The sequence below is a fragment of the Hibiscus syriacus genome, unplaced genomic scaffold (genome assembly GCF_006381635.1).
Source record: "Hibiscus syriacus cultivar Baekdansim isolate YM2019G1 unplaced genomic scaffold, ASM638163v2 tig00116954_pilon, whole genome shotgun sequence".
NCBI classification, from domain to species: Eukaryota; Viridiplantae; Streptophyta; class Magnoliopsida; order Malvales; family Malvaceae; genus Hibiscus; species Hibiscus syriacus.
In genome coordinates, this window is record NW_024063483.1 from 456,551 (window position 1) to 482,597 (window position 26,047).

The 26,047-nt window shown below is 34.7% G+C and overlaps 3 protein-coding genes across 4 annotated transcripts; 1 reads left to right on the top strand and 2 right to left on the bottom strand.

The window, feature by feature from the left end:
- Positions 1 to 3,096: 3,096 nt before the first annotated feature.
- On the top strand, positions 3,097 to 19,206 carry LOC120189216. The gene is made up of 4 exons (XM_039192534.1): positions 3,097 to 3,404; positions 4,044 to 4,238; positions 6,669 to 7,115; positions 19,196 to 19,206. The coding sequence occupies exons 2-3, from the start codon at positions 4,047 to 4,049 to the stop codon at positions 7,110 to 7,112; spliced, it is 636 nt and encodes a 211-aa protein (XP_039048465.1). The 5' UTR covers positions 3,097 to 3,404; positions 4,044 to 4,046; the 3' UTR covers positions 7,113 to 7,115; positions 19,196 to 19,206.
- On the bottom strand, positions 8,101 to 12,580 carry LOC120189215 (putative glucose-6-phosphate 1-epimerase). Its single transcript, XM_039192533.1, has 9 exons — positions 12,342 to 12,580; positions 12,095 to 12,169; positions 11,152 to 11,208; positions 10,913 to 11,073; positions 10,655 to 10,795; positions 9,719 to 9,821; positions 9,535 to 9,634; positions 8,953 to 9,198; positions 8,101 to 8,355 (listed from the first exon to the last, which is right to left on the bottom strand). Exons 1-8 carry the CDS (start codon positions 12,432 to 12,434, stop codon positions 8,984 to 8,986), a joined length of 945 nt encoding a protein of 314 aa, XP_039048464.1. The 5' UTR covers positions 12,435 to 12,580; the 3' UTR covers positions 8,101 to 8,355; positions 8,953 to 8,983.
- LOC120189214 (villin-4-like) lies at positions 14,080 to 26,041 on the bottom strand. Of its 2 annotated transcripts, XR_005522493.1 has the most exons (24): positions 25,836 to 26,041; positions 24,413 to 24,540; positions 24,097 to 24,196; positions 23,699 to 23,767; positions 23,335 to 23,571; positions 23,050 to 23,227; positions 22,805 to 22,937; positions 22,444 to 22,606; positions 22,212 to 22,359; positions 21,973 to 22,073; positions 18,267 to 18,422; positions 17,950 to 18,018; positions 17,800 to 17,868; positions 17,566 to 17,703; positions 17,120 to 17,248; positions 16,774 to 16,915; positions 16,619 to 16,629; positions 16,336 to 16,476; positions 16,007 to 16,132; positions 15,856 to 15,921; positions 15,191 to 15,509; positions 14,906 to 15,108; positions 14,658 to 14,825; positions 14,080 to 14,532 (listed from the first exon to the last, which is right to left on the bottom strand). XR_005522493.1 is itself a non-coding variant. In XM_039192532.1 (23 exons), exons 2-23 carry the CDS (start codon positions 24,466 to 24,468, stop codon positions 14,712 to 14,714), a joined length of 2,868 nt encoding a protein of 955 aa, XP_039048463.1. In that variant the 5' UTR covers positions 24,469 to 24,540; positions 25,836 to 26,041; the 3' UTR covers positions 14,080 to 14,711. The 2 variants fall into 2 exon arrangements, 1 of the variants encoding a protein (XP_039048463.1); XM_039192532.1 differs by having other exon boundaries at positions 14,080 to 14,825.
- Positions 26,042 to 26,047: the final 6 nt, after the last annotated feature.

The following is a 26,047-nucleotide window of genomic DNA, read 5'->3' on the forward strand; positions in this document are numbered from 1 at the left end:
TGTTTCTTGAAGTTTTAGGTTTGAGTAACTACGTTTATATGATATGTCATGTGTGTATTGTTCATTAACTAAAAAGATTTTGAACAAATATTGTCTTATGATCGTTCTTAGACTATTCACAAAATTATCAAATTGTTAAAATTAAACGATGTTATGGATAACGATAAACAAACAATCATTAAATAATAAAAATAAAGAAAAATAAGAATACATAATCTTGCATAAAAATATTGATAATTTTTTTTCATTATAATTGACAATAAATTATAAGATAGTTCTTTCACTGACAGAATTAAAAAAAAAGAGTGGGAGAGACTCGTGTCCTTCAAATATTTTGATCTAATGATAAATTAAGTTTCTGTAAGTCTAAATATAAGATAAATTAGGTCTTGTGTCCTAAATTTTGAAATTAAATACTTAATAACTCATTATATCTTTTAAGTTTAATAATTTGATCTCTCATGACGTTTGATTTAGACTCCATTCCTAATATTACAAGAAAAAAATCAAGTCTTAAAAATTTTATTCATATATATAATTGTATGGACACAATTATTTTAATTGAATAAAATTATATTATTTTTTCTTTTTATTTATCTATTCACTAAACGAGTCATATTATAAAATTTTCAGATCAAACCCGAGATTTAAGTCATAATGGCTTAATGATCAAAATTATAATAACAATAATAATATGAGAAACCCAATAATAAATGAAGTAGAGGAACGTGGGATGAGAAGATATTGTTGTTAAAATGATGGGATGGGATCGCAACAAGATAAGATTAATTTATTTTATTATGTTTTTGGTTTGTCGTGAAATTAAAACAATCAAAGTCTTAATTAATTAATTATATTATGTTTTTGATTGGTTAAGTAAGGAGTCATACTCGGAATCTGATGCAATGAAGGGGAAGTGGATGCAACATGTTTTTAGCCTTTTTCTAACATTGATGCCTTGCAAGAATCTTTCCCTTGTTACCCTAACTTGCTTGTTTTATATATGCTATAATTAAATAAAAACAAGCTGCTATGAATTAGACGGAGATTGATCTATTTCGAGTCGAGTTGAATTGAATGTATTTAAATTAAGGTTTAGTTTTAATCTTTATATTTTTTGGGGACAATTTTAGGTATAGTTTTGATGTTATAATAGTCAATTTCCGAACTGAATCATCTTAGATTCATGTTATTTTGGACTATCATTTAGGTTTAACGTCCCGTGTTATGTCATTTTTTATTTGAATCATTCTCGGTAAGAGTCATTTAGACTCGAGACATTTCAATTGTTATTTGATTTGACATTTGGGTCTAAGTCATTTTAGGTCGATGTCATTTTCTACTAGAGCGAGTTTAAATTGTCAAAATTATTATGATCTAATCTAATTGTGTTAGATTTAAATTCGGGTTAATCGTATTAAATTTAATTTGAGTTAAAACTGAAGATTTACATGCTTAAACATGCGACCTAATACTCGATCGACAATCGAGAATATGCTAAGACGAGAGCATGTTTGGCATTAAAATAAATTTGGGGTTTAATTAATTAACAATATGCTTAAAGCATCCATTAATGGGTTAACAAGAGACGTTTACCAACTTTTATCATCTCATAAAAAGTTTATGCTTAAAAAGACCGATCAAAGTGTTTAATTAGTCAACCATAGTGGTTTAGTGGCCTTGAAATTTATATAAATATATAATATTTTTTTTTATAAAAAGAGAGAAAGAAGTTATTCAAGATTAAACCACAGACCTAAATTAAATATATTATATTCAAATATATATAATCTATTCATATTATTATTAAGTCTTTCATGAAGATGGTATCATCTATTAATCGAAAATGTTAGTTTGATTAAAAAATAATTAAAATAATTTTTTTATAAATAATAATTGGTGTTTATTTCATTGTCGAATCTCCAACTGAATTAATGTAAATTGTTAATCGAAATATTAATTATTAAATTAGTGTAGGTGGAAATTAGGTTTAAAGGCATAACATGCCTACCTACAGATTAAACATAAGAGTGGAATATTGGTGGTTTTGATGAGCAACCCTTGAAAGAATCTCTTACTAATCAACTTACCTTCGTTGATGTCAAAATCACAAAGTGAACGCTTCATCATCTTCACTTGTGTTGTACGATAAGGAAGAATAATTATCACCTTTATTTTATATTTTATGATGAACAGATAATTATATTTATTTATTTATTTTTAAAATATATTATTAATGTATTTTCAAAATACTGAATAGCAAATGGTGGACATTGTGGACCCAGAAATGCAGCATATTTCAGCTTTAAGAGGAACGTGCAAATGTGGTTAGATTGGCAATATCTTAGTCAAAGTAGTGCCTTCGAAACACAGAGGCATTGTCTCACCTCACCTCTTTCCTTTTATTTATATATCTATATATAATATAAATCGTAAATTGTCTGCCGAAATTAATCATATCTAATTAGTCTGTCAATAATTATGCGACATTGATGAATAATCTTTGGTCAAAGTATATAAGCAGACTTTATCTCTCATGTAGAGGGGTAAAATCCTTATTCTCATGGAATCCTTGCTTTCGATCGTCTTCATTTTTCAACGATTTTCCGTTTATATCAGAAAGATTAATTTGTCACCGATCGAAGTCTCAAAATCATTTCTCAACGACTCTCCACTCAATTAAACACCACCGACCTTCTCCCCACTAGTTGTAAATCAATAACAATCATAATATTAAGAATAACACAAGAATTGCACATATGACTTACGAGCAACTCAAATATGTTGTCCAATGAAATCTTAGATTGATGACGATGATATGTTAAGAAATCTGAAATTTCAGGTTCGAGACTATAAACTAATAATACAAGCACGATAATAATAAACGTAAAATAAAAAACACTAAAATTTAATATGGAAAAACACAACTTTATCAACATGAATACTCTTTTCATATGTATTGTGATTTAGTTTGAATGTTTGTTTAATAGGGTTATATATAATTGCATGAATCAACCAAATTAATCCAGAGATTCCCACGTATATAGGTTTCTCTCTCCTAGAAAAATAATATTATTGCTACTAATCCAGCTTTTTTCTTGCTCTTGCCTCTTTCACAGCCTGTCAAACCCTGAATCCTTTTCACTAAGAAAACAAACTTTGAAAACTCTGAAGAGCTGTTTCCATGTCTTAAACAATACAATCCATTTTGGCTGCGTGTTTTTAGTTATCTCCGTCCTCGAAATAAAAGGGTTTCATCGTTGTTAGCCCTTCTAATCTGGGTGTTCTCCGCATTTGCTTCTTCATCAATAGATCTACTTATACGGATGGGAAAATATCAGATGCTTCAGCTCTGAGCACTTTTGTTCAATGAATTGCTTCTTTGAAGAGATTTTCTCTTGCAGGTATAAACTCACTTTGAATATCGAATTCATCCACTCTTCTGACTGATGCTTCCGCAATTCTTCTTGTGTTAATCTCTTGTTTGATGGTTGTTTTTGCATGGAGATTGGCTGATAGCCGATTTCTTAGAGTTTTTGATTGATCGGTAAATGTTTGATTAATTGTCTCTGATCGTTTGATTTATTTGCAGTTGAATTGAAACACTACATAGTAGTTTTAGCCATGTTTTTCAACTTCTGCAAATTACTGCATGAAACTCAATCTCTCTGCTTCTATACCCTGTTCTTAGTTGAGTTATTTAATAGTTTTTTTCTTAGTATAATCGACATTAGTGGACTAATATAGATCAAATATTATAAATATTCATAATGAAAACAATTCTACCAACTTAATTTACTCTATTCACGGTATCAAATATATATCTATATTCGGGTGAGAAGAGTCACTCTTAAAATTTTAAAATTTTAAGTTTTCATATATTTTATTTTTAATAATGATCTATTTTTATTCTTAAATTTTATAAATTTACCTCTTTTAAAATTTTATAAATTCTCTTTTAAAATTTTACAAATTCAAACTCTAGCATAAAATTCTAAGTATGTTCCGTGTATATCAGCTCACCCTCTGAATACCATTTTCAGGCCATGGGAACCAAAGTCGGGTACCGTGGGATAACCACAATAGCAAATTCACAGGGCGGCCGCAATTTTTCTCTGCATTTCATGGATGATTATTTCAAAGAAAGTTCCATGGATGGGGTGCTGAAAATTAGGGTTACTAACATGGAGTCGATCAAGAAGACGATGCAAATGCATGAAGATATGTTCAAACACCAGGTATGGACTATGAAAACATCATGTTTTTCCATTTTTGTCCATGAACTTGCTAACTTTTTTCAATTTGGTCCATTAACCTTTTCTTAATCCACATTAGTCCTAAAGTTGACAATCTTTCCATTTTATTCATTGGGATGACATGAGACCATGAGATTATAAAATATTGCACAACCTCACTGTAATATGTCATTAAAATGTAACAAAATCTAAATTCATGGATCAATGTGGACAAAGGAAGTTCAAGGATCAAGTTGGGAAATTACCAAGTTTAAGGACTAAATGTTGCTTTATCCATTCACTAAACACATGAAAAATCTCGTCAGCTTTAAAATTAGACAAATTAAGATCTCGTTTTTTTGGTTAGTTTAAACACTTTTTAAACCTCCTTCAGTTTTAAAATTAGACAATTTAACCCTAATTTTATTCTTGTATGGGTCAATTTTCGATTTTAAATCGAGTTAAAGAAACGATTAAAACTTTTTTTTTGGATAAGTAGAATTTTATATATCCAAAGGAAGCATCAAGCTGCTACAAAAACAAGGCAAATAGCCTAAACCAGTCCCCAATTTAAACATAATCTCCTATTTACATCATCTACCCTATTCATGGAACGACTATACAATTTAATTCGAACAGCCTCTTGAATCCTATTCACAACTACCGTAGTCGAACGAATCACGCCCCTAAAATACCTGTGATTACGTTCCTCCCAAAGAAAGTAAACAAAACCAGTCCACGCCAACTTAAGGATGTGAACAAGAAGTGGCTTACCCTTCAGATTCGAAATCAACCAGCGCAGGGCCTCATCCCAGCTGCTTAACGCCTGAGGATTAAGATCAAAATCTCGCAAAATAGCATTCCAAATCTCACTTGCGAACGAGCATTCAAAAAATAGGTGGTTACGAGATTCCACACTACCAGAACACAGTCCGCAAATATTATCATTTCCTATGCCAAAGCGGGTAAGTCTATCCTTAGTTGGCAATCTATCAAGAATCACCATCCATGCAATAATAGAGAATTTAGGAATATGAGATGGAAACCATATGAGCTTATGCCACCCAACTTTGTCTCTTGTTGTACGAATGCTATCCCAAATCCAACCGCCTTTGATCTGTGACCAGATAGGAACCAGGCTAAACAGCCTCCTAACCTCATCCCTCAACTTAACCAGCTTAATCAGAATCCAGCTGAAATGAGGCTTTGAATCAACATTCCAATAGTCCACATATTTAAAACAATAATCTTTTATCCAGGCTATCCACAGAGAACCCTCATCTGCCAGAATATTTTTGACAAGCATAAGACAACAAGCTTTACTCCAATCTGTTAGCTTCCTTAAACCCAAACCACCCTCAGACTTTAAAGCACAAACCTGGTTCGAGCTCACTCGAGCACCACGAGCTGGGATATCACAGCCCTTCCAGAAGAACCGCATGCACAGTTTTTCAATATCATTAATAACACCCTTAGGCAGAATAATCTGCCTACTCCAGTAACCAAAAATGCTGAACATAACTGATTTGACAAGCTGTAATCTACCTCCAAAACTGAGTTTTCTACTAGCCCATTGATCAATTCTGCTTTTGATTTTAACAAGAAGTGTTGAACAATCTTTACTAGTAAGCTTACGAGTGACCAAAGACACTCCCAAATATCTAACAGGGAGTTGGCCAATTTTAAAATCAGCAGCATACTGAATATGCTCCAAGATATTCATAGGCAGGCCACAAGCAAATAATTCAGACTTCATAGCATTCAGTCTTAGGCCAGAAAGTTCATAAAATTTACCTAAAACGCTAACAACCCCCAATACAGAATCCAGAGACCCATGACAGAATAAGAGCAAATCGTCAGCGAAGCACAGATGGGTGAGGGAAATTCTCTTGCATTTCAGGTGAAATTTAAAAATGCCATTCTTAGCAGCCATGTTCAATAGAGAAGAAAGGACATTCATCACAATCACAAAGAGGTATGGAGATAGGGGATCTCCTTGCCTGACTCCCCTAGCACCCTCAAAGTACCCAACCAATGTGCCATTAAGAGCAATAGAGTACCTAGGGGTAGTAACACATGCTTTAATCCAACTACAAAAAGTAGCAGGCAACCCCAAAGCATCCAGAACAACTAACAAAAAATCCCAGCAGACTGAGTCAAAAGCCTTTTGCAAATCTATTTTAATGGAGCACCTAGGAGAGATTTTTCCTAGAGTAACCCTAACAATTTCCTGGGCAAGTAAGGTATTATCAGCAATATTTCTACCTTTAACGATTAAAACTTGTTAAATCAATCAATGACTATTATTTTTTAACCAATAACCGAAACAACTAACTCTATATAAACATATTAAATTATATATTTTCAAAAAAATTAATCGAATTAATCGAGCATATCTATTATACTAAGCAAGGGTTACCAACTAAATTATAGGTACGAGAACTTCATCGACTGTACAATGTTCAAAAGATGCTGATGGATGAACTAGAAAGGGAAATCAGCACAAACAAATTGTGGGCAACTTCAACGACCCACTCCAGGGGCAAGAGTGGCAGTTGCTCCGACGATCACATCCGAGTCACGAAAACGGAAATGGGGTTCGATCTGGGGAGACCGGTCGGAGAAAACTCCGACGAAGATAGTGAAATCGAGCTGACATTAAGCATCGGCGGCGGTTCAAGCAAGAAGAAGAAGACGGTGAAAAACTCCCAATCCAAGGCCTATAATCAATCCGATGGTGAAGAAATCAGGGAAGTTGGTTCACCAGGTTCGTTTAAATCAAAGAAAGGAGAAGATTTCAATGGACCTGACACTTCGTTATTGAGTTCTCCATGGTTTAAGCATAAACAAGATTTGACACCTTTGAACAATATTTAGTTTGTACTGTTTGTATCATTCGTAGATATATCTGATTAAATTAATTTATCTCAGTTTTTAATGTTAATTAAATACCCGAATTCGAAAGTATTTAAACAATTTTCTTCAGCAATGTAATCAGAATTTCACGGGGAAAAAAAATGGAAACGATCAATCCAATTGGCATTAGATTCGAGAGGGAGATTCAATTTTTTGTTAGAACCAGGTTGAAGGTTAAACAGTAGTATCTTTAGTTCTCCGTTGAATTATTCTAAAATAAATAAATTAATTATAATTTATTTTTCATGAAAAAAATTAAACTATCAAACCCAACATGTATAATTAAACTATCAAACCAATTATTTCTCGATTCAATCCATCGTCTTTTTGTTTTATCATCATTCTTTGCAATGTTCTTATTTCTTTATTATCTTTAAATTTCTAACAACCCAAAAGTTTTAAAATCATTGTTAAGATATTGGCATTGAAAACATTTAACCAACATTATAAGAGTAAACTATAATTTCACTACTTTTAACATATTTTAATTTTGATCAACAACCATAAAATATATTAACAGATTTAATATGAGATTAAATCGTTTAAATAAAGTCAGAATTCAAATTCTAATATTATGAAGAAAAAAAATTGGATTTAAAAAAAACAAATTGGATTGAGAAGATTGATCTGTAATAAATTTTACAGTTCTCAATCCAAATTAATCGACTAATAAATCGGATGTTGATAGTTATAACAATAAAAAATATATAAAAATTTCAATTTAAACACTTAATGGAAGAAAAAAAAAATCATCCTTGTAGCCCTCCTATTTGATAGACTTTAAATAAATAAATGCGACACCAAATTACACAACCAACAAAAGCAATTCTTATCTAATATATCTAATCTATAATATATGTTAATGTAATTCCCTTACTAATTCATGAAAATATAATTTATGCAGAGTCCCCATTAGAAACTCTAAACTAAAATTATAATAAAAATAAAATAAAGGGGAAAATCCAACTCAATTTGAATAAGGAAGTTCTTACAAATCAAAAGGCAGCCCATAGACAAATAAAAGCTCATCCACAGCTGAAATAACCAACAGTGCTTCAATATCAGCAACAAAATAATATTGTCGTTTTCTAATAGTGTAATTGATAACAGTTATAACATTGTTCCACAATGCACTAAGCTCCTTATTATTTCATTCATCCACCAAAAATCCAGGATTCATCCACAACATGTTGCCTCATGGTACCTGCATGTTGCATCGTAATTATAAACGATTCCGTTCACTTCGCTAAAATAAAAACCAATAACACCACCAAAGGTATTTTCAACTCGGTTACGAATAGGTGAAGCAGCATAAATTGCAGTGGATAATAAAAACAGGGCCAACAATAAGGACTGTACTCGACAATGTGATCAGAGACAGGACAAAAACTGTTCTAAAATTTACTTATACATACCAGTAAAAAAGGACACCGCCTGCAAATGACCAGACGCAAAAGGTTACAGCCATCTAAGAACCGGCATGTTAAATGTATTCTACACATTTTAGTTTCTTTATGCAAGGTTGAAATGAAAACCGTTCCGCTGAAACACATCGAAGAAAAAGAACTATGATGCATGTACTGAACATTGAAATTCGCTTTGATCCATTTAGAAAAAGTTTTCTTTGATTTTCACAATTCGAGGTTCAGTTCCTATTTTAGGTTGAAAATTAAATTCCGGACCAGAAACGAAAAAACAGAAGCAGCATGGAAGTAGCATCATAGTTTACAGTTGCATCAGTAGCATCACCTGATACTTGTAAATAAATAAAGTACAGGTTTTAAACATTCAGCATGATTACCTGTACATATATCGACCACAGTAAGGGATCTTCAGCTACCCTGGAGGACTCTCTGAGGATCAAGTTGGCCACTGCAGTAACTGGACGGAACAGCAGAAAGTTCCAGCCTTCCCCTCCATTCCTCACCGGGTTTCAATGTGATGGGTTTCTCAATAGCAGCAGCTTCCACACACAGCATATGCTTGTATTCATCATCTCCGAAATCAGACATAGCCTTTGCCTTTTTATCCCAGGGATTCCATACCACTGCAGGCAAAAGAAATAACAATATTAAAGCAGGGAACAACTCATATTAACATACAGAAAGGCATTTCGGGATACTTGTAATCCAACCACTTGAAACGATCCAACAATAATCCATAATTCTATTATAGACGGGTTTCATAGATTTACGCCTATAAAAAGTGTAAAAAAGTACCTCTACCATTAAGCAGCAATGATAATATTTTCCAACTCGATGTAAAAATGAAGTACACGTGTGTGTGTGTGTGTATTTGAGAGTATAAATAGAAGTCTTGCATAATCAGACTCCATATAAATAGTATGAACATAAATTAAAAACTTGGAGAAAATAAACCTCACCAGCATCAGGGAGCCCATCTTTGCGTAATACAAAGGTTCTCTTCTTTTCATGATCCAGAATTGCAATTTTTGTAGGAGTACCGAGATATATCTTGTCCACCTTTTAAGCAGAAATAAGAATATGTTAACAGTAAACTAGGTTAAAATGTGAGCAGACTGAGGGGCAAATCAATCACAAACTCACTTCTCCTTCAAATGTTATCGCATCTCCCTGTTCAGTAAATCGCTCCCTGTTCTTCAAATTATCCAGATAATCAAGTGTCTCCAATCCTTCAACACGAACTTCACTGTACAGAAGGAACATAGTTTTTTTTAAACCCTGATTGCTCAATAGCAATGGTATAATCATCACGAGACAAACGTCAAGTCACCAACAAACATATTATACCAAGAATCAGTTTTACTAGTTGAGGTGCAATGCAATAGTAAGAGAAAATGTAAGAGTGCAGTTTAAATTAGCACCCATATCAATATTTAGAAAGCAGTTATATTTAAAAGACAAACTAAATGATTTTATATATCCACAGTTGACTTCCTGAATATAATAAATTCAAAATAAAGGATCAAGAAAACAAAACAAGCAACCAAAACTTATATCCAAAAAGAAATTATGAAAAATAATATTTTATTTTAGTGATTTAAACCTAAGAAATGTTTTTCCTTTTTTTTCTTTTTTTTGGTGGGGGGGGGGGCGGACACTAAGAAGTGTTATTGTTACATTACCAAAAACCTTATTATTGACACTAAGAATCGTGCGAAAATTCATAATTGAAAAGTAAGCAGGCAGAAGAACGTTTGCTACTTTCACTACTGGAAGTAAGAAGACATGCTTGCAATAGAAGACGGAATTTTAGACCGAAATAAACTAGAACTAGGAATAGGAAAGACGTCACTAGTAATGATAGTTGACTCGTTAGAACTCACTAATGATGGAGTATAATAGCTTAGCTGTCAACGGTTGATGTTAATGAACTGTGATATGAAAAGGAGACAAGGAAGAAGATAGTGTGACCTATGCAAAAATGACTACAAGATATGCATATATAAACCTGAAAGTAGTAACACCAAAGAGCATCTTATCACAGAAAAGTTAAAATATAAAACAAATCCTTCTAATTACCTGATATCAGAAACAGAAAAATACGTGTGATACGCAAATGTAAATGTAAACGGCTTCCCATCACTATTAGTATTCCTGATGCGAGATGTTAGCATTAGATCTCCTCCAGGTCCCAAAGCTACCCTCAGGCGAAACTCATAGCTGAGAAAAAAGACAGCCATGAGGACAAGTTAATTGATCAAGAAAATAATGCCATGAAGATTTGAATATGGATCTCTCTTTGTGAAATGAAATTAAAATATTAAAAAATGACACTACCTGTGAGGCCAAATTTTCATATCTTCTTCAGAAGGCTTAAGGATCAAATCAATGTGTGCTTTACTGGATGAATTTGTTGGAAAAGCAGGTGGGTCTGTGTCAATGCTCCAAACTTTATTTCTGGCAAAACCATGAGACTCAAGAGGACCAAGATTTGAAAACTGCAAACACAGAGCATTTTTTCATGACCAGGATGATAAAGGTCTAAACAAGTAGGTCAATACAAGATCTGCACATACTTGGGGGAAACACAAAGGAATTCCTCCACGAATTGGCTTCGGAGGCTTGAACAGTGTCTGCAGAAGAAAAGTATTTAGTACATCAGAAACAAAAATTCACATAACTTCCAACTGTTGTCTTCTTAAACACTTGCATTTGCACATGCAAGTGATCACTTTAAACAGCAACTATAGATTAATGCATTTTTCTTATTTGTTAAGCAGATTCACCAAAATAATTTAAAGTCAACTATCATTTTATATTTCATTAAACCAAAAAATGTCTTCCTCCCATCTACCTTATATAGTCACTGAATGGAATGAAAAAGAAAGACAAGCAAACAAAATAAGTTATTGAACAGCAAGTTTTCCTAAAAATTCCAGAAACACTTCATTTCATAATAGCGCAAGGAGTTTCAAGGAAAGTAATATAATTCATTCAATTTCTTTAAACATTGCATTACTGTAATCTGGTTTTTCTGAACAGTTAATCCATGGGTTCATGTTATTGCGATAACCAACGAATCAGCTCTTTATGTTTTAAAAAATAGTTCGTAAATGTTTACAATCTATAAAATACATACTCTATCTAACTTTTGCAATTGCCCACAATAAAAATAGACGGATCACAAGTTGCCACAGGCAACAGGGGAAGCAGATATGCTTCCATTAGAGGATGAAGTAGATCATATCCATAAATGCACTAACAAAAATAAGTATCCGTGAGAGGCTGAGACGTTAGAACCATTACACCTAAATCTAGTACTCACAAGTTAATAAAGTATAAATCCACAGATGAAGATTTTCTTTCGCAATATCAACAATTAGGCATTAAACGCGGAATTTCATTGGAACAAACAAAAGATTAGGTCTAAATGAAGCATCGATTCAAAGGACTTGAATAATTTATTATAAACACTATTCATCATATTTAGACAAGAAAATTACTGTCACTGAAAAGCACCTTACTACTGACGAAAAGCAACTCCTCTCCATGGTCATTCTTCCAAGATGTCACATGGCCTCCATACAGATACACCTAAGAGGCAACTCGAAACAGTATTAAACAGTGAAAGATCTATGAAAAAAAAATTCAAAGAAATGAAAGAAAAAAAACACTAACGCAGATCAGATTGAACAGATCCATAAATAAATAAATAAAATCTGCCAAAAAAAAGAAGAAAAAGAAACCGAAAGTCTTATAAAATTACCTCGGCAGAGCTTCCACGAGTATTGCGGAGGATGATCTTATCGAGGCCATTAACGCCCTTGGCCAACTCAACAGCTACTCTCTCGCTCGACATAGAATCTCTGCTGGTGAGAAATTGAAAAAGAAAATCGAAGTCTGGTGGTTTGCCTTCTTGTGAACTGGTTGAATTTAAGTAGTGGAAGCCAGGAAATTTTCAACTATGTCAATCTTGTTTCTTTACGCTTTACTCTTCTGGCTCTTACACTATTTTTTGCTTGAATTTCTTGATTTATAATTTTACTCGATAACGACGAAGCTTTGAATCTACTACACAACTGGCCGCCACCCATGGAGGTTTGGCGGAACTGTTAAATGGCCACCATTGGCCCAATACCCCAGCCTACCCAATCCACTCTGGCTGAAGATAAATTACTTATTTAGATTACGACGTCGTTTTTATTCTTCATTAAATAAAAATAATAATCAATTAAGTCATCAATTTTTATTTTGATATCAATCAAATCACTGTTCATTATTGACATGATTTTAAACTTGATATAATAATACATTTAATTCCTATTGTTTACGATTAATTTGATCTTTAATAAAAGGGTAAACTACACGTTTGTAACTGAACTTCACTCTTTTTCCTATTTCACTCATTGTACTTTTATTTTTTTCAATTTACTCACTAAACTTTATAGATTGAATTTTTTTGGTCACTCTGCTGTTAAAATATTAACCTCGTTATGACATTGTCGTATTTTAATCAAAACGACATCGTTTTAGTCTAAAATTTAATTTTTTTAAGAATTCAAAACGACATCGTTTTGATGCAATTCTTCGTGTCATAACGCGGGTTAATTATTTAACGACGGAGCGACTAGAAAAATTCAATCTATAAAGTTCAGTGAGTAAAATGAAAAAAATTGAAAGTACAAGGAGTAAAATAGGAGAAAGTTCAGTTACCAAACGTGTATTTTACCCTTATTAAAAATAATTCAATTAATTTAATCTTTTATTTACAGACTATCAATTTAATCTACAAATACTCCATTGTTATGCCATCTTTCATTAACACCTCGAGTCACCATCAATTCTCTTACTCTTCCTCGATGCCACCATCAGAACATCCTAATACCAAGGTCTCTGGCCATCATTCTATGTCCCATGCTTCTAAAATCCCATTATCACCATTGTCTCATGCTTCTAAAATCCAATCTTAGAGAGAAGATGAACACTACACGTGCCAGGTGATTTCTCGTGTGTTAGGTACATTATTAAACTTCAAATCGTGCTCAAAAGTCTCTCGCACGCAGGTATTACCATTGACTACTTTCGAACACAATTTAAAGTTTAACATGGACGATAGTCTCATCAGAAAGAAGATGAATGATACATGTGCGGTGATCCCTCGCATGCTAGGCATGGTGCCTGTCAATAGAGGTATAATATGATTCGTTGTAGCAGTTCGAGTTGTTCGTTTCGAGCTATGTTGGAGGAGCTCTGCTGTTAAAGGTGTGAAGTCCAAGAGGAAAACATGTGCGAGTTATGGTTGGTGTCATTATGGATGCAGAGGTTCAGCCTGATTTTAATGACCACTAAGCTAAATGTGATGATTTTATGCGACTCGAATTCGAATATATGAACAAGATTAACATAGTAGTAAACATGCAACATTTCTCTCTTAAAGAAGTTTAAAATTGGGAAATTTAAGGCCTCCCAAAGATATATTCTTTAAATCTAAATAATAATAGTAATAATAATAATAAGCACACTTTTATTATTCAAAACAAAAGACAATGAACTAGTTCTTGGTTCTTACACTCTGCTGTACAAACTTTTCATCCTCAAAGTTTACAAAAATACAACCTAAATTGTCTGGCATTTGCAAACTCCCAATATTTGTTCTATTTTTTTATTATTTTGGACACCCAAAAAAATAAATTAAAAAAATGCAAAAATACAAACCTCACAATCATAAAGAATACCCATAAGCTAACTCAACCAGAGACAACAAATGAAAAAAAGGGAAGAATTTTCTAGACATTCAAACCACCACATGAGGGGGGGGAAGGGTTGAAATCCAAATATGTCTATCAATGACCAAAAAAGAAAACCAAAAGCTTCATAGGGGAGCAGAAGCAGCTAAATATGCACTGATGCTGTCCCACTTTTTCGATCCTGCGAAAACGGGGTTCGGGTTTTTCCCACTGCTGCCGAACAAAATGGTGCAGTTAGAGTGATATGCGGATTCAATTTAAGATTAAAAAAAAGAAGCAAACTTGATGAAAAATGAAAAGAACTTGTGCAAATTTGCAAGCATGTTTTGTTCCACCTGCACTCTCATTTGCAGGGAGTTGTGATAAATAGATGATGAATCAAAAGGGCCTTAGAACAGTTGAAGAGCCATTTTTAGCTTGTTTTGTTTCCACTTAGGCAACTTATAGAATGCATCCTTTTTCATCCCGAACTTCTCCTTGAACTCCTTGGATGACAGGTACGTCTGTGCATATTTCGACTATGAGTCTTGGAGAAGAAATGATTCATAAATGCCTAGAACATAATGCCATCTTAAAACTATACCTCTCGCTTGGTCACATCTATTTCAGAAATGGGATCAGTCGATGTTATTTTGAGACGTTCATAAGGGTATATTGGAAGGCCTTCCTCGTCTTCAGCCTCACCCTCTTTGGCATCTTCTTGTATAGTAAGGGATTCTAGTTTGCTGCTCATGGAATTCTCCTTAGAGTTAGGCTCTGGTGTTGATTTGGGTGTTGGTGGGCTCACTTCACCAAGAAACATACTAGCGGTTTTGAGTACAAATAAGAAAATAACATGATTTTATCTCCAAACATAGAAATCGCATACCTTTCACGGCTCTAGGTATGATGGTCTCTCGAGCTGGTGGTGGTCGTTCGAAAGATGCAGTAATAGCTTCTATCGCTGCAGATTTCTTTGCAGAATCTGGAGTCACAGATTTTGGATACAGTTTTTTAGCCACGGGTGGAGTAGGAAGGTTTCTAGCATTGGGATTCTCAAATGCAGCAGCTAGTGCATTGAAAGCAGGAGACCTTCCCCTCACACGAACTCGTTCAGGGCTGAAGGACATACTTCTCGAACGTTGTGATCTATCTGGCACACTACTAGACCTTCCACCATGTGATACAGGTGTTCTCCGCTTGGGTTTCTAAACATGTAATATGATGGTAATCAGAGAATTAACTCCAAATACAATTGTTAAAGTAGTAACAAGAACACAAACGTACAAACATGCTATGTTACTCGGACTCCATTAAATGTGAATGTCGAATATGAGTATGTTTATTTTTTTTTAAGTTTTCCCATGTAATTAGAAAGTCTCTTGAGAGTCATACACTCATATTCCCATATCTATATCTGGATACGCTTTGGACACGAGTGTCAAGCATGAATACTTCCAAGGAAAACGAAGAGTGAAACATGGATACTGGTCACTCGGTATTGAGAGCAGTGAAACTTCAACTACTATGACACAGACTAAAGTGAAGTCTTACATCAATTGCTGGTGTACCGCCGGTTTTCATAATGGTAAGTTTCCTTTGAAACGAGTTTCCATGCATCTGCAAGGAAGTAAAAACACTAAGATCCTTGCAAAGATATTATATCAATCATGAGCACTTCCGGAGTAGTGGTAAATATACTTACCGCGGACTTTGCAGAATCCCATGCAAAAAAACGTGTGAAGAAGGGTGGCTCGCTCCCTTCCATGATTATGTAGATCGGAGCTTCATGGAACAAATTTTCTAGGAGAACATCCAGCTCAAGAAATTTCTGAGCAACAACAGAAGGAAAAGTAAGAACACCCGTGGCAATACTCTGCCACAATCTATTTCAAGTTCCTAAAAGATACTGTATGAACTGACCAAGGAAAAGTCTATTTACATTAGGATTTAAGTTTTACGATTTAAGCATATGTGGTTGCACTCAAAAAATACAGTGCAACAACAGTCCACCTATATATCAGTTGATCTTACCTGACCAATGGTCAAGGCCTGCAATTTATTCTTGGTATCAACCTCTTGTCCGACCCAGACAAAGATATCCAAGTGGCAATCTAGGATGAATATATCTTCAGTCATTAAATCATCTTGGGTGAAGTTATATATCTCCGTCACCTGCAAACAAATTTAAGTTGAAGCCAACGGTGCAAACAAAAGACAAGAATGTACAACATTGTTTTCCATATTTTAGCATTGTTTTTTTGGGATAAGGATTTATACTGCAAGTTTAGAAAGTAGTGGAGACGTAGATACGCACCTTAAGATTCCCTGCAGATTGAGGTACAATTTGCAATTAAACATGGCAATGAAGAAAGACAAGAAATTAGAAAATTATAATATGAATAAACATTTTACTTATCTAGAATTAAGATACCATGAATAACCATATAACAATTAAAGAGTTATCCATACCTTTTGAGCAGGAAAATAGGTGAGGATCACCTTCAGGTTCCCTTGCAATCTTTTGGCTCGGGTATTCGGATTTTCCTCCGAGCAACTCCCAAAACTGTTCAGATTCCGATCCTTCTTTTTGTGGCTTGGATTGTAAATTGGGCTGGAGATTATCAGAAGGGTAGCATAAGCCAATAAAAAACCCAAGGAATATCAACGAAATAAACATGAACATTAATCAAATCAAAAACTCAAATAACTGAACCCAAAGTGAATCATAACATTCAAAACAATAAAGGGGAACTACCCATTTACCCACACTAATAAAATGAAGTTCCAGGAAGGAAGTTCAAAATATAAAACATACCTTTATGATATCTAGTTTTCTCTCAACAAGCTCATGGTCATCAGGGGAAGTTAGGTTTCCAGCCCAAGTGAATATGGTGGAATCACTATGTAATATGTAACAGTAGGAGGAGTTCAAAGATGACGCGACCTGATAGAAGTCAAATACAGAAAAAACGGAAGAGAGCATAAGTTCCATCCTACAAACAATTAACATACTGCAGAACAGGTTATATTTTTGCATTTATAATAGCAACTGTTTTGGGACTTGTGCTTTCACATTGTCCGGTCAAGGAAAAGGCAAAACAAGGTACAGTCACCTTTTTTAGAATTAAAAAAACAATAAAAACAAGTACCCAACCGTAGTCAGGTGGAGATTTTACACTTCCCATAAAAATTAGTTCTATCAGGATCATAGTATTACAAGTTCTTAAGGAAACAAAGATAGTAGATGAAATTTGGACATACTGCTTCGACTTGTATTGCTTGCATGTTATCAGGTCCAGAACCCTGAACCCGGAACAGTGCAAGACCATCTTCTGTGTATGTGCCATCTGGAATTTCCTTCTCAGAAATATAATTCTTGTATCCCTCACTACGACCACCCTGATGAATTTTACATAACCGAATCATCTAGGGAAAACCTAAAAACATAAGTATCTATTGAAGGAAGTAAAAGTTGTGAATCAAAATTTCTCAAACCTTGAACACAATAAAACTCTGGAAGATAGAAAAGAATTGAATGGGTTCACTTCCTTCGTGGATGCAAGCCTGTTAATCAGTTAAGATAACATCAGAAGGAAAATAGAAACATACAGCAAAAGAACAATGCTCTATTTAAAAGAAAGCTACCTGGGTAGCCTGGAACTTCAATGCTTCAACCATATTGGTTGCTAAAGAGATTGCGGAAACTCTTTCTCCCTGTTAAGCAAAAACTCGTGATCAGAAGAGTAACAACCCTAACACAAACATTGTAGGAAAAGGAATCATGATAAAGACAAACACACAGCAAATAACATATATTTATAGTAGGAAAATTATCATCCATGGTACATATGCGTGTTTCCTGTTTTGGACAAAAGATAGTTTTGTCACAGGAAGTGAAAGCATTATGGCACTCAACAGTTTTGAAAATTGAGACAAAAGACAGTCAAAGAATACTTAATTACCTCGACACTCTGCTTTCCAATCCATGTTCCTATGAGATACTCTTCTTTGTCTTCTCCAGGATAAGAATATTGAAAAATATAGCAATCCCCGCTGTAAAATTTTGACTGATCAGAAGCTGGAAGGAGAACTTTTTTCTGGCCATTCACACGCCAAACCTGCACAGCCACAGATCAATACTATCATCATTAAACTGGCTTCAAACCCAAAGTCACTGAGATACATATATTATGTCCCAAGCATGGAAAGACAAGCACCACTGCCGCCTTATCTAATCATGGTTTTTTTTTTTGATAAGAAGTTAGGCCTCGTTAATTAGTCAGCGGAAGGAGGAAAAGAGTGCCTTAATAACCATAAATAATCAAAAGTTACATAATGTTTAACAACAAAACTCTCCCTTACAATAATAAACCCAAAGGCTAATAGAATCTAGAGAAACGAGAACTAACCGATACCGGCCTTAGCTAAACTGTCAGCCTCAACATTAGCTGATCTAGGAACCCATCTAATAATACCATTTAAATCTCTTAGCAAAAGACCAATATCTCTCACTAAAACTCTGTAGACAACAGGACATCGATCATAGTTCTTGACCCACTCCACTGCTCGTTTACTATCAGATTCAACAATTAAACGATCCTGAACCCTCGGAAGAAAAGAGACAAAGAAAGATAAGCCATTCTTAATTGCCAAAATCTCCACCAACAGCGGAGGACCTGGACCAGCAGCCTCTAGGAAAGAGCCCTTCACCGAGCCATCCTCCAATCTAAGAATGCCACCAACACCACTTTTCCTCCAATCACCACTCACTGCTGCATCCACATTCAGTTTTATAAAACCATTTGGAGGAGGAGACCAAGACACAGTTTTGATGATCGAAGACCTTGAAGAGAAGCAATAGTCCCCAAGAGTAGGATCAGAAATGAGAGAGTCCTTCATAATAGAAACATCATTAAATTTTGCTAAAAACCAATTAGCCAATCTGCACCTTGCCATAAAGAACAGATCAGTCTGATCTACCCTTCCCCCATCAAACACAATGTCATTTCTACTTTTCCAAATAGTCCATATAACCACTCCCGGAATGAAGGACCAGATTTTAGAATCTAACACCATATCTTTCCAAGCAACCATAAAACTTTTAGCATTGTCCTGCAAAGCCGAACACACTCCCCAGAATTTCAAAAACTTGTTCCAAAGAGTCCATGCCACAACACAAGTGAAAAATAAATGAGAAGAAGATTCGGCCTCCTTTTTTACAAAAGGGACAAGCAACATCAACAATAGAGGAGACTCCTCTCCTTAGAAGTTATTGTTTAACAGGCAGTTTGTTGTGCACCACCTTCCACAAGAAGACCTCCACCCTAGGAGGCACCAAACCCATCAAAATGTTATTCATCCAAAAAGGGTCTGATGTCGAAACAGGACAGCAAGACTTCACACTGGATTTAACAGAATAAATTCCTTCTCTGTTCCCTCTCCAAACCAACCCATCAGACAACTCAGAAGAAAGAGTTATATTGTGAATTATAGCCAATAAATCGGTAAACTGACTCAGCTCCCAGTCACTCAAATTTCTTCTCAATTGAACATGCCAAGACCAAATAGATGATCGAAACTCTCCATACTCATTAAGTTTCCCATCCCTGTTTAAAGAGAGGACAAACAGTCTCGGGAAAACATCTTTTAAAGGGAAGTCAAGCGCCCAACTATCAAACCAGAAACTGATTCTCTCACCATTCCCCACTCGAACTTTGAACTGATTTCGAAGCCTGGCTCCAAACTGATCCTCATTGAAATGGTTATGATCTACTGATTTCCAGATTCAAGAAGAATGAGAAGGGAGATTATCCTTGAAAAACAGGGATCCAATGTCCAGATTATACTTACTGCAGATTACCTTCTTCCACACCGACTCCCTATCATTTGCAAACCTCCACGACCATTTACCTAGTAGGGCTCTATTCATAAGATTAAGATCCAAAACGCCAAGACCACCAACTTTTTTAGCAGAGCATACTGTAGACCAATTAATCCAGTGAATTATTTTAACCACTGCCCCTCCTCCCCATAAAAAACTGGCCATGATGGAATTTAGTTTTGTAACTACCGAGGAAGGAATTTTGAACAAGGACATGAAATAGATGGGTAGGGAGCACAAGACGGACTTCAATAAAACCACTCTCCCTGCCAAAGACAAAGTCTTAGCCTTCCATCCGGTTAACTTTTTATAAAATTTCTGGACGATCGGATCCCACAAAAGAATAGAATTCCTCCTAGCACCAAGCGGCAATCCCAGATAATCCGAAGGGAAGTGCCCAACTAAACACCCAACAGCATTAGCCCACTACGTTAACTCATCCTCACTGATATTAATACCAAATAATTTGCTCTTAGTGAGATTAAGTCTAAGGCCTGACATTACTTCGAAAACCCGAATAATCTTAACATTAAGAATCTGTGTCTTCGAAGCATTACAGAAAATTATAAGATCATCTGCGAATTGCAGATGAGATAAATTCAGAAAAGCCTCATCTTTGCCAACCACCAGACCAGAAAACAAACCCTCAGCAACTGCCTTTACAAGCAGTAAATTTAAGAGCTCTCCAACAACATTAAACAACAAAGGGGACAGCCCTGCCTAAGACCTCTAGCCATAGCAAATTCATCCGTAGGGACACCATTAACTAAAACAGACACCGAAGCTGTAGTAACACATTTACGAATCCAGCCGCACCATTTTGAACCATTATCTAATCATGGTTAGTATATAAGAAAGAGAGATTATCCATTAAATGCAGTCCAAAAAAACCATCGATCATTGCAAAAGTAGAACAGTAATTTTCCATGAAATAAGATACCAATATCACTCATTTGGCTATACAAGACATTTGGCTATACAAGGGGTTGGTGGGGGCCAACCCTGCCCCTTATCTTTTGAAGACTCAGCAAGATGTATTCCCAACTTCACAGTATGAAAATTCAAAGCTCATGTGAAATTTGTAACTGACATAGTAATTCATAATTTGTCATACACAATTACCAACTTCATTTTCCTTCAAAAAAATAATTATTTAACTTCCTCTTTCACCTTTTTTGGATAAGTAAAATGTTTATTAATCCAAATGCAGGAGGGTGGGAAACTGCTACATAGGAACTAAGCTTGCTGTATGTTTAAGCAAGATAACATGCCTAAAGACAGAACAAACAAAACTCTTAACAGTGATATAAGCCCCTCATCAGAACCAAAAAGATGAGTTAGTAATGTTCTTCAACAGCTTCGAATGGCGGCAGATCTTCAGTCTAACAACCAAATGGTAGCTTTTTTTTCTACATTTGTATAGTATAAATATTAATGCACATGACCATTAATTCGTATCATGAATTGTTCTTTCCAATCAAATCAAATAAACAAATTGATGACAAATATTTAGGAAGACAGTTTCTTACTAATGTTAATAACAAAAAATGTTACCTTATATCTGAATTTACTTTTTTCAGTTTTATTTCAAAAAAAAATACTGTTTTCAGTTTTTATTTTTAACTTCAATCATATTCAAGTATGTATTACTTTAATGTCAGTGCAACACCCCCCAAGATAAAATTTCTAGCTCCACTTTCTGGGAAGCATCGCAGTAAAGGATCACGATGCATACAAAGATTCAGCACATAGGAAAATATACATAAACAATATAAGTATAAACATACCTGCAAATTTCCAGTGCAATCAATATACGGTTGGGGTTCTTCCTTCACTGGAGCAGCTTTTGCTAGACCCTTGACATTCAGCCCTTGGCGTCGTAAAAGTGCTACAAAAACCATTGAAATATGTTGATGTTTCAAGTGGAAACATAATTATTATGTCATGACTAAGATGGTAAAAATATTAAGCAAGTACAGTTTGTACTGCAAAAACAACAAAATTGCAAGATATTTCAGTTACTGACCAGCAACTTTGCTTCTACCATCCTCAGTAACAGCAACATTAGTGGTCTGGGGCCAGGACTCAAACTTTGACTTAAATAAAACAGTCTCAAACCCCTCAATTATACGAATTATTTGGGATTTTGGTCTATCAGAACCACGGATTAACTCCTGCTCGGTAACACCAACAATGCAAAAGGAGTGAATGAGAAATCCTAATAAAAGTTAGTCTAAATCACCTTAGACAGCTACTACCTCAGCTGCTCCACTTGCGCTCTTTCTTTCATCAAGAGAAGTATTTCTCCCCATCCATACAAACACTTCGAACCCACAATCCAAAACATAGCATTTATTTGTGTCCAACAACTCCCTCGTCAAGGAATCAATTTCAACAGGCTTTGCCTGCCCCTTCTCAACACTTGAAAAGCAAACATGATAGAATGAGAGCATTTTTCAAACTACAAAATCATAGGACCCAAAAGAAGGCCCTATTTTCTTTCACTCAAAGATAACTAGTTGGTCTATCTAGAGAAAGCAAAAAATTGCATTTGTTGAGGTAATCAACCAAACATTGAATGGCCATAATCACCATCGCCAAACCAAGAATAAAAATTACCTAAGTAGCTTGGCAGGATGAGCCTCAATAGGTTTATCCTCATCACTAGCAGTCTTCCTTGGAAGTGGAGCAAAGCCGCCAAAGAATCCCCAAAATTCTCCAGTCTCAGCATCGGCCATCAACTTTCCATCCTCTGCATCGAGTAATAGGACAGAATCTATTAGTTTATATACAAGTATCCACTTTTCACTCCATTTATCTAATTATTCCCTTCCTTCAAGATCTGTATCTGTTGGTTTACTCACCAATGGCAGCTACCTCACATTTCCCATCATGATAAGTATCTTTAATGTATTGTACAACTTCTAGGGCTTTTGCTCTCTCTTGAATGGATGAATTGGAGCCATTAAATTGAAATATTTTAGACTTTGTATCCAGTATAAAGATGTCATCATGGTTAAGTGAGGATCGAGCAAATGGAACCTGCCATTTGACACATGTCATCCAACTTCTTGAAAGAAAAGTATTGAATTGCACTCAAGAAAGAGCATCGTTAGTCCTTAGAAGATAAATGAGGTCAAAAGACTTGCCTCTTTTACATGGACAACATGTTTGCCTCTACAGACAAACAAACGTATCTTATGTTCCTCTTCCTGAACATGTTTGAACCCAGATGCTACTCCACCTTCCTGGGGTATGATACATGGCTTAAAATAGGAAAGAAACTTCTCAGTTTCATGGCCCTGGACTTCACGATATTGAACAGCACGCCCTCCAAGGGCAGCATCAAGTTCAACAGTCTTGACTGCAGCGGCACCTGCTTCATCCTATGTTAAACGAGTTGTGGTCAAAAAATTTATCTACTATTTCCTTTTAGTTTTGAAATTCAATCCGTACTTACTAAAATGTCAAGAGTTGAACAAGAAAAATGACTTTAGAGAGAACAAGGTTTACCTGGGATGTATCTTTACCGAGCCAGTAGTGGATATCATGACGCAAGGCACCACTTTTTAAGGCAGTTGTCTGGGCCAAGAAAAAAATAGTAAAATAAAATAACATTAATCTGATAAGGAAAACTTAGATGCATATTAAAGCCTCAAACTACAAGTATATTCAAGTATATATGAGTACTTTGTTTTTATAAATAAACCCAATGGGAATGAAACTAGAACATTAGCCAAATGCTTATAACATGGTCATTAAAATCCTCCAACAGATTGTTTTCTGAATTACCATTGCCTTTAGTGGTTGCATTAAAAATAAAAATGAGTCCAAAAGCTTCAAATTTTGGTGCCAATAGAAGCATGCAATATCTAAAATCTAATACGATCCTTCCTAACAAAATAACTTGCCTTCAAAATAACATAGGAATCGCCTGTGAAAAATTTGCCATGAGATGACTTCGGAACTGAAACAGGGCAGAAGTTCTCAATGCGCCAGATTTCAATTCCGCTTCACACTGTTAAGGAGAATAATTCATGAAGAAGAGCAACTCAAAAGCAAATATACCCAAGATTAAAACAGCAGCAGATTGCTATCTATAAACTCTAACCCTACACTAAGCATACAACCTAAACAAAAAATGTATATTGAATATCGATCTAAATAACAATAAACAATCAGGATGATGATCCATGTAACACAGCAAGTTTCAAAAGTAAAGGATACGCTTTTTGCCCGACTCCCTGAAAAGCAGGATCTAAATCTCTCATGGAAACCGCCATACTTCTTATGCAGCTTTAAATTTATGTTTTGATCTTCTGGGTCTTAAGTTTGAAGGAAGTAATAGATTTAACCTGAAACATAATTTTCACCATTAATTATATGGAAAAGAAAAAAATAACATTCTCTCACGACATTGTTCATGGTATTGCTATCGAAAAAGTAATCAAATTTATTGAATAAAAAATCAAACATGGAGATAATAGAATCCAGATACACTTGATTCCTGATTATGTTGGAAGCAATGTTTTCTAATGACCAAATATCCCACCACATCCGATCATGATAAATGGGATTTCAACATGATTTTAGAAGCAAAAAATTTAAGCATCAGTTAAATTTGGATCCTCTATTCATATTAGTTATTCATTAAGTGGAAGAATGTCTTGTACCACTCTACAAAGCCAATTCTTAAATGTACAGAATCTGTCACTGTATTACACTTTCACATCAAACACTTTATAAAAAATTAACAGAAACCACCCACATCTCTTATCTGATTGCCACAAAAGGACGAGCATGTAGCTTCATTGTTCTTTCCTTTTTTTTATTTTTTTCTGAAAAAGGTGAAATATCTACAAAATTCTTCATTATGGACCCAAAATAGCTACTGGCCGGTAAGAGTAACAATAGTTAAATCTGTCGAACTAGTTCAGACATTAACGACTCATAATCCCAAGTTCCAACGCCTATAAATCCCCCTTTCTCTTTTCTTTATCAGCTCTAATTGGAATTTTTAGTCCCATTTTAAACCATAGAGCTAATTTTAGCTTGGGTAGCATTCGAATACGATCAACTCAAAGATATTCATAAATAAATCAGCTAAGACCAAGCTTAGGCTGTCATGGAATTCCATTTGATAAAGCAGACCGTTTGTTTGACTGTTCAGTCCTCTAGATCCATGTTTCCCAAACCCAGGAAAAAAAAAAGAATTTCCTTTTTTTTTGGGAAATCCAACATTCCATCACTGTGTTTTAGATTTTATAGTTCCCCATATATCGAAATTCAGTGTCATGGAAATGAAAAAAAGGTCATATTTTTATTGAAAATTCACAAAAGAAAAGAAAATAAAAACATAGCTAAATTACGCTCCCTAAAATCAGTTCCTACTCAGCAAAAATCAGGCATATAAATGAAGCTAATTCATCAAAAATGAGCTGCTCTTTTAAACCCCCACCACACCATCAACCAATAGATCAAATCTTTAAACACCAAAATGCTCCAACTTTATAAAAACTCCCCAGTCCAGAAAATACACAATTGAAGCTAATATATCTTCTTGAATTTAGCAGATAGAACTTCAATTCAAAATACCCAGATACCAAAAACCAGCAGAACAAAAATTAAAAACGATAAAAATAACAATTACCTGGTGTTGAAGTTGAAAATGAGAATCTGAAAGCAAGCAGAACCCAGATCCAAAAAAATCAAAGAAAAAACATATGAGAGTGTTTTGGGGGTAAAAAAACAAACCCAAAAAGGAGTAGATTGAAAGGGGAATGGAAGCTTTAGACGGCGAAACAACGCATGAACTGAAGATAGGGAAAGGAACAAAAGAGAGAGAAAAGGGTTGAGGGAATT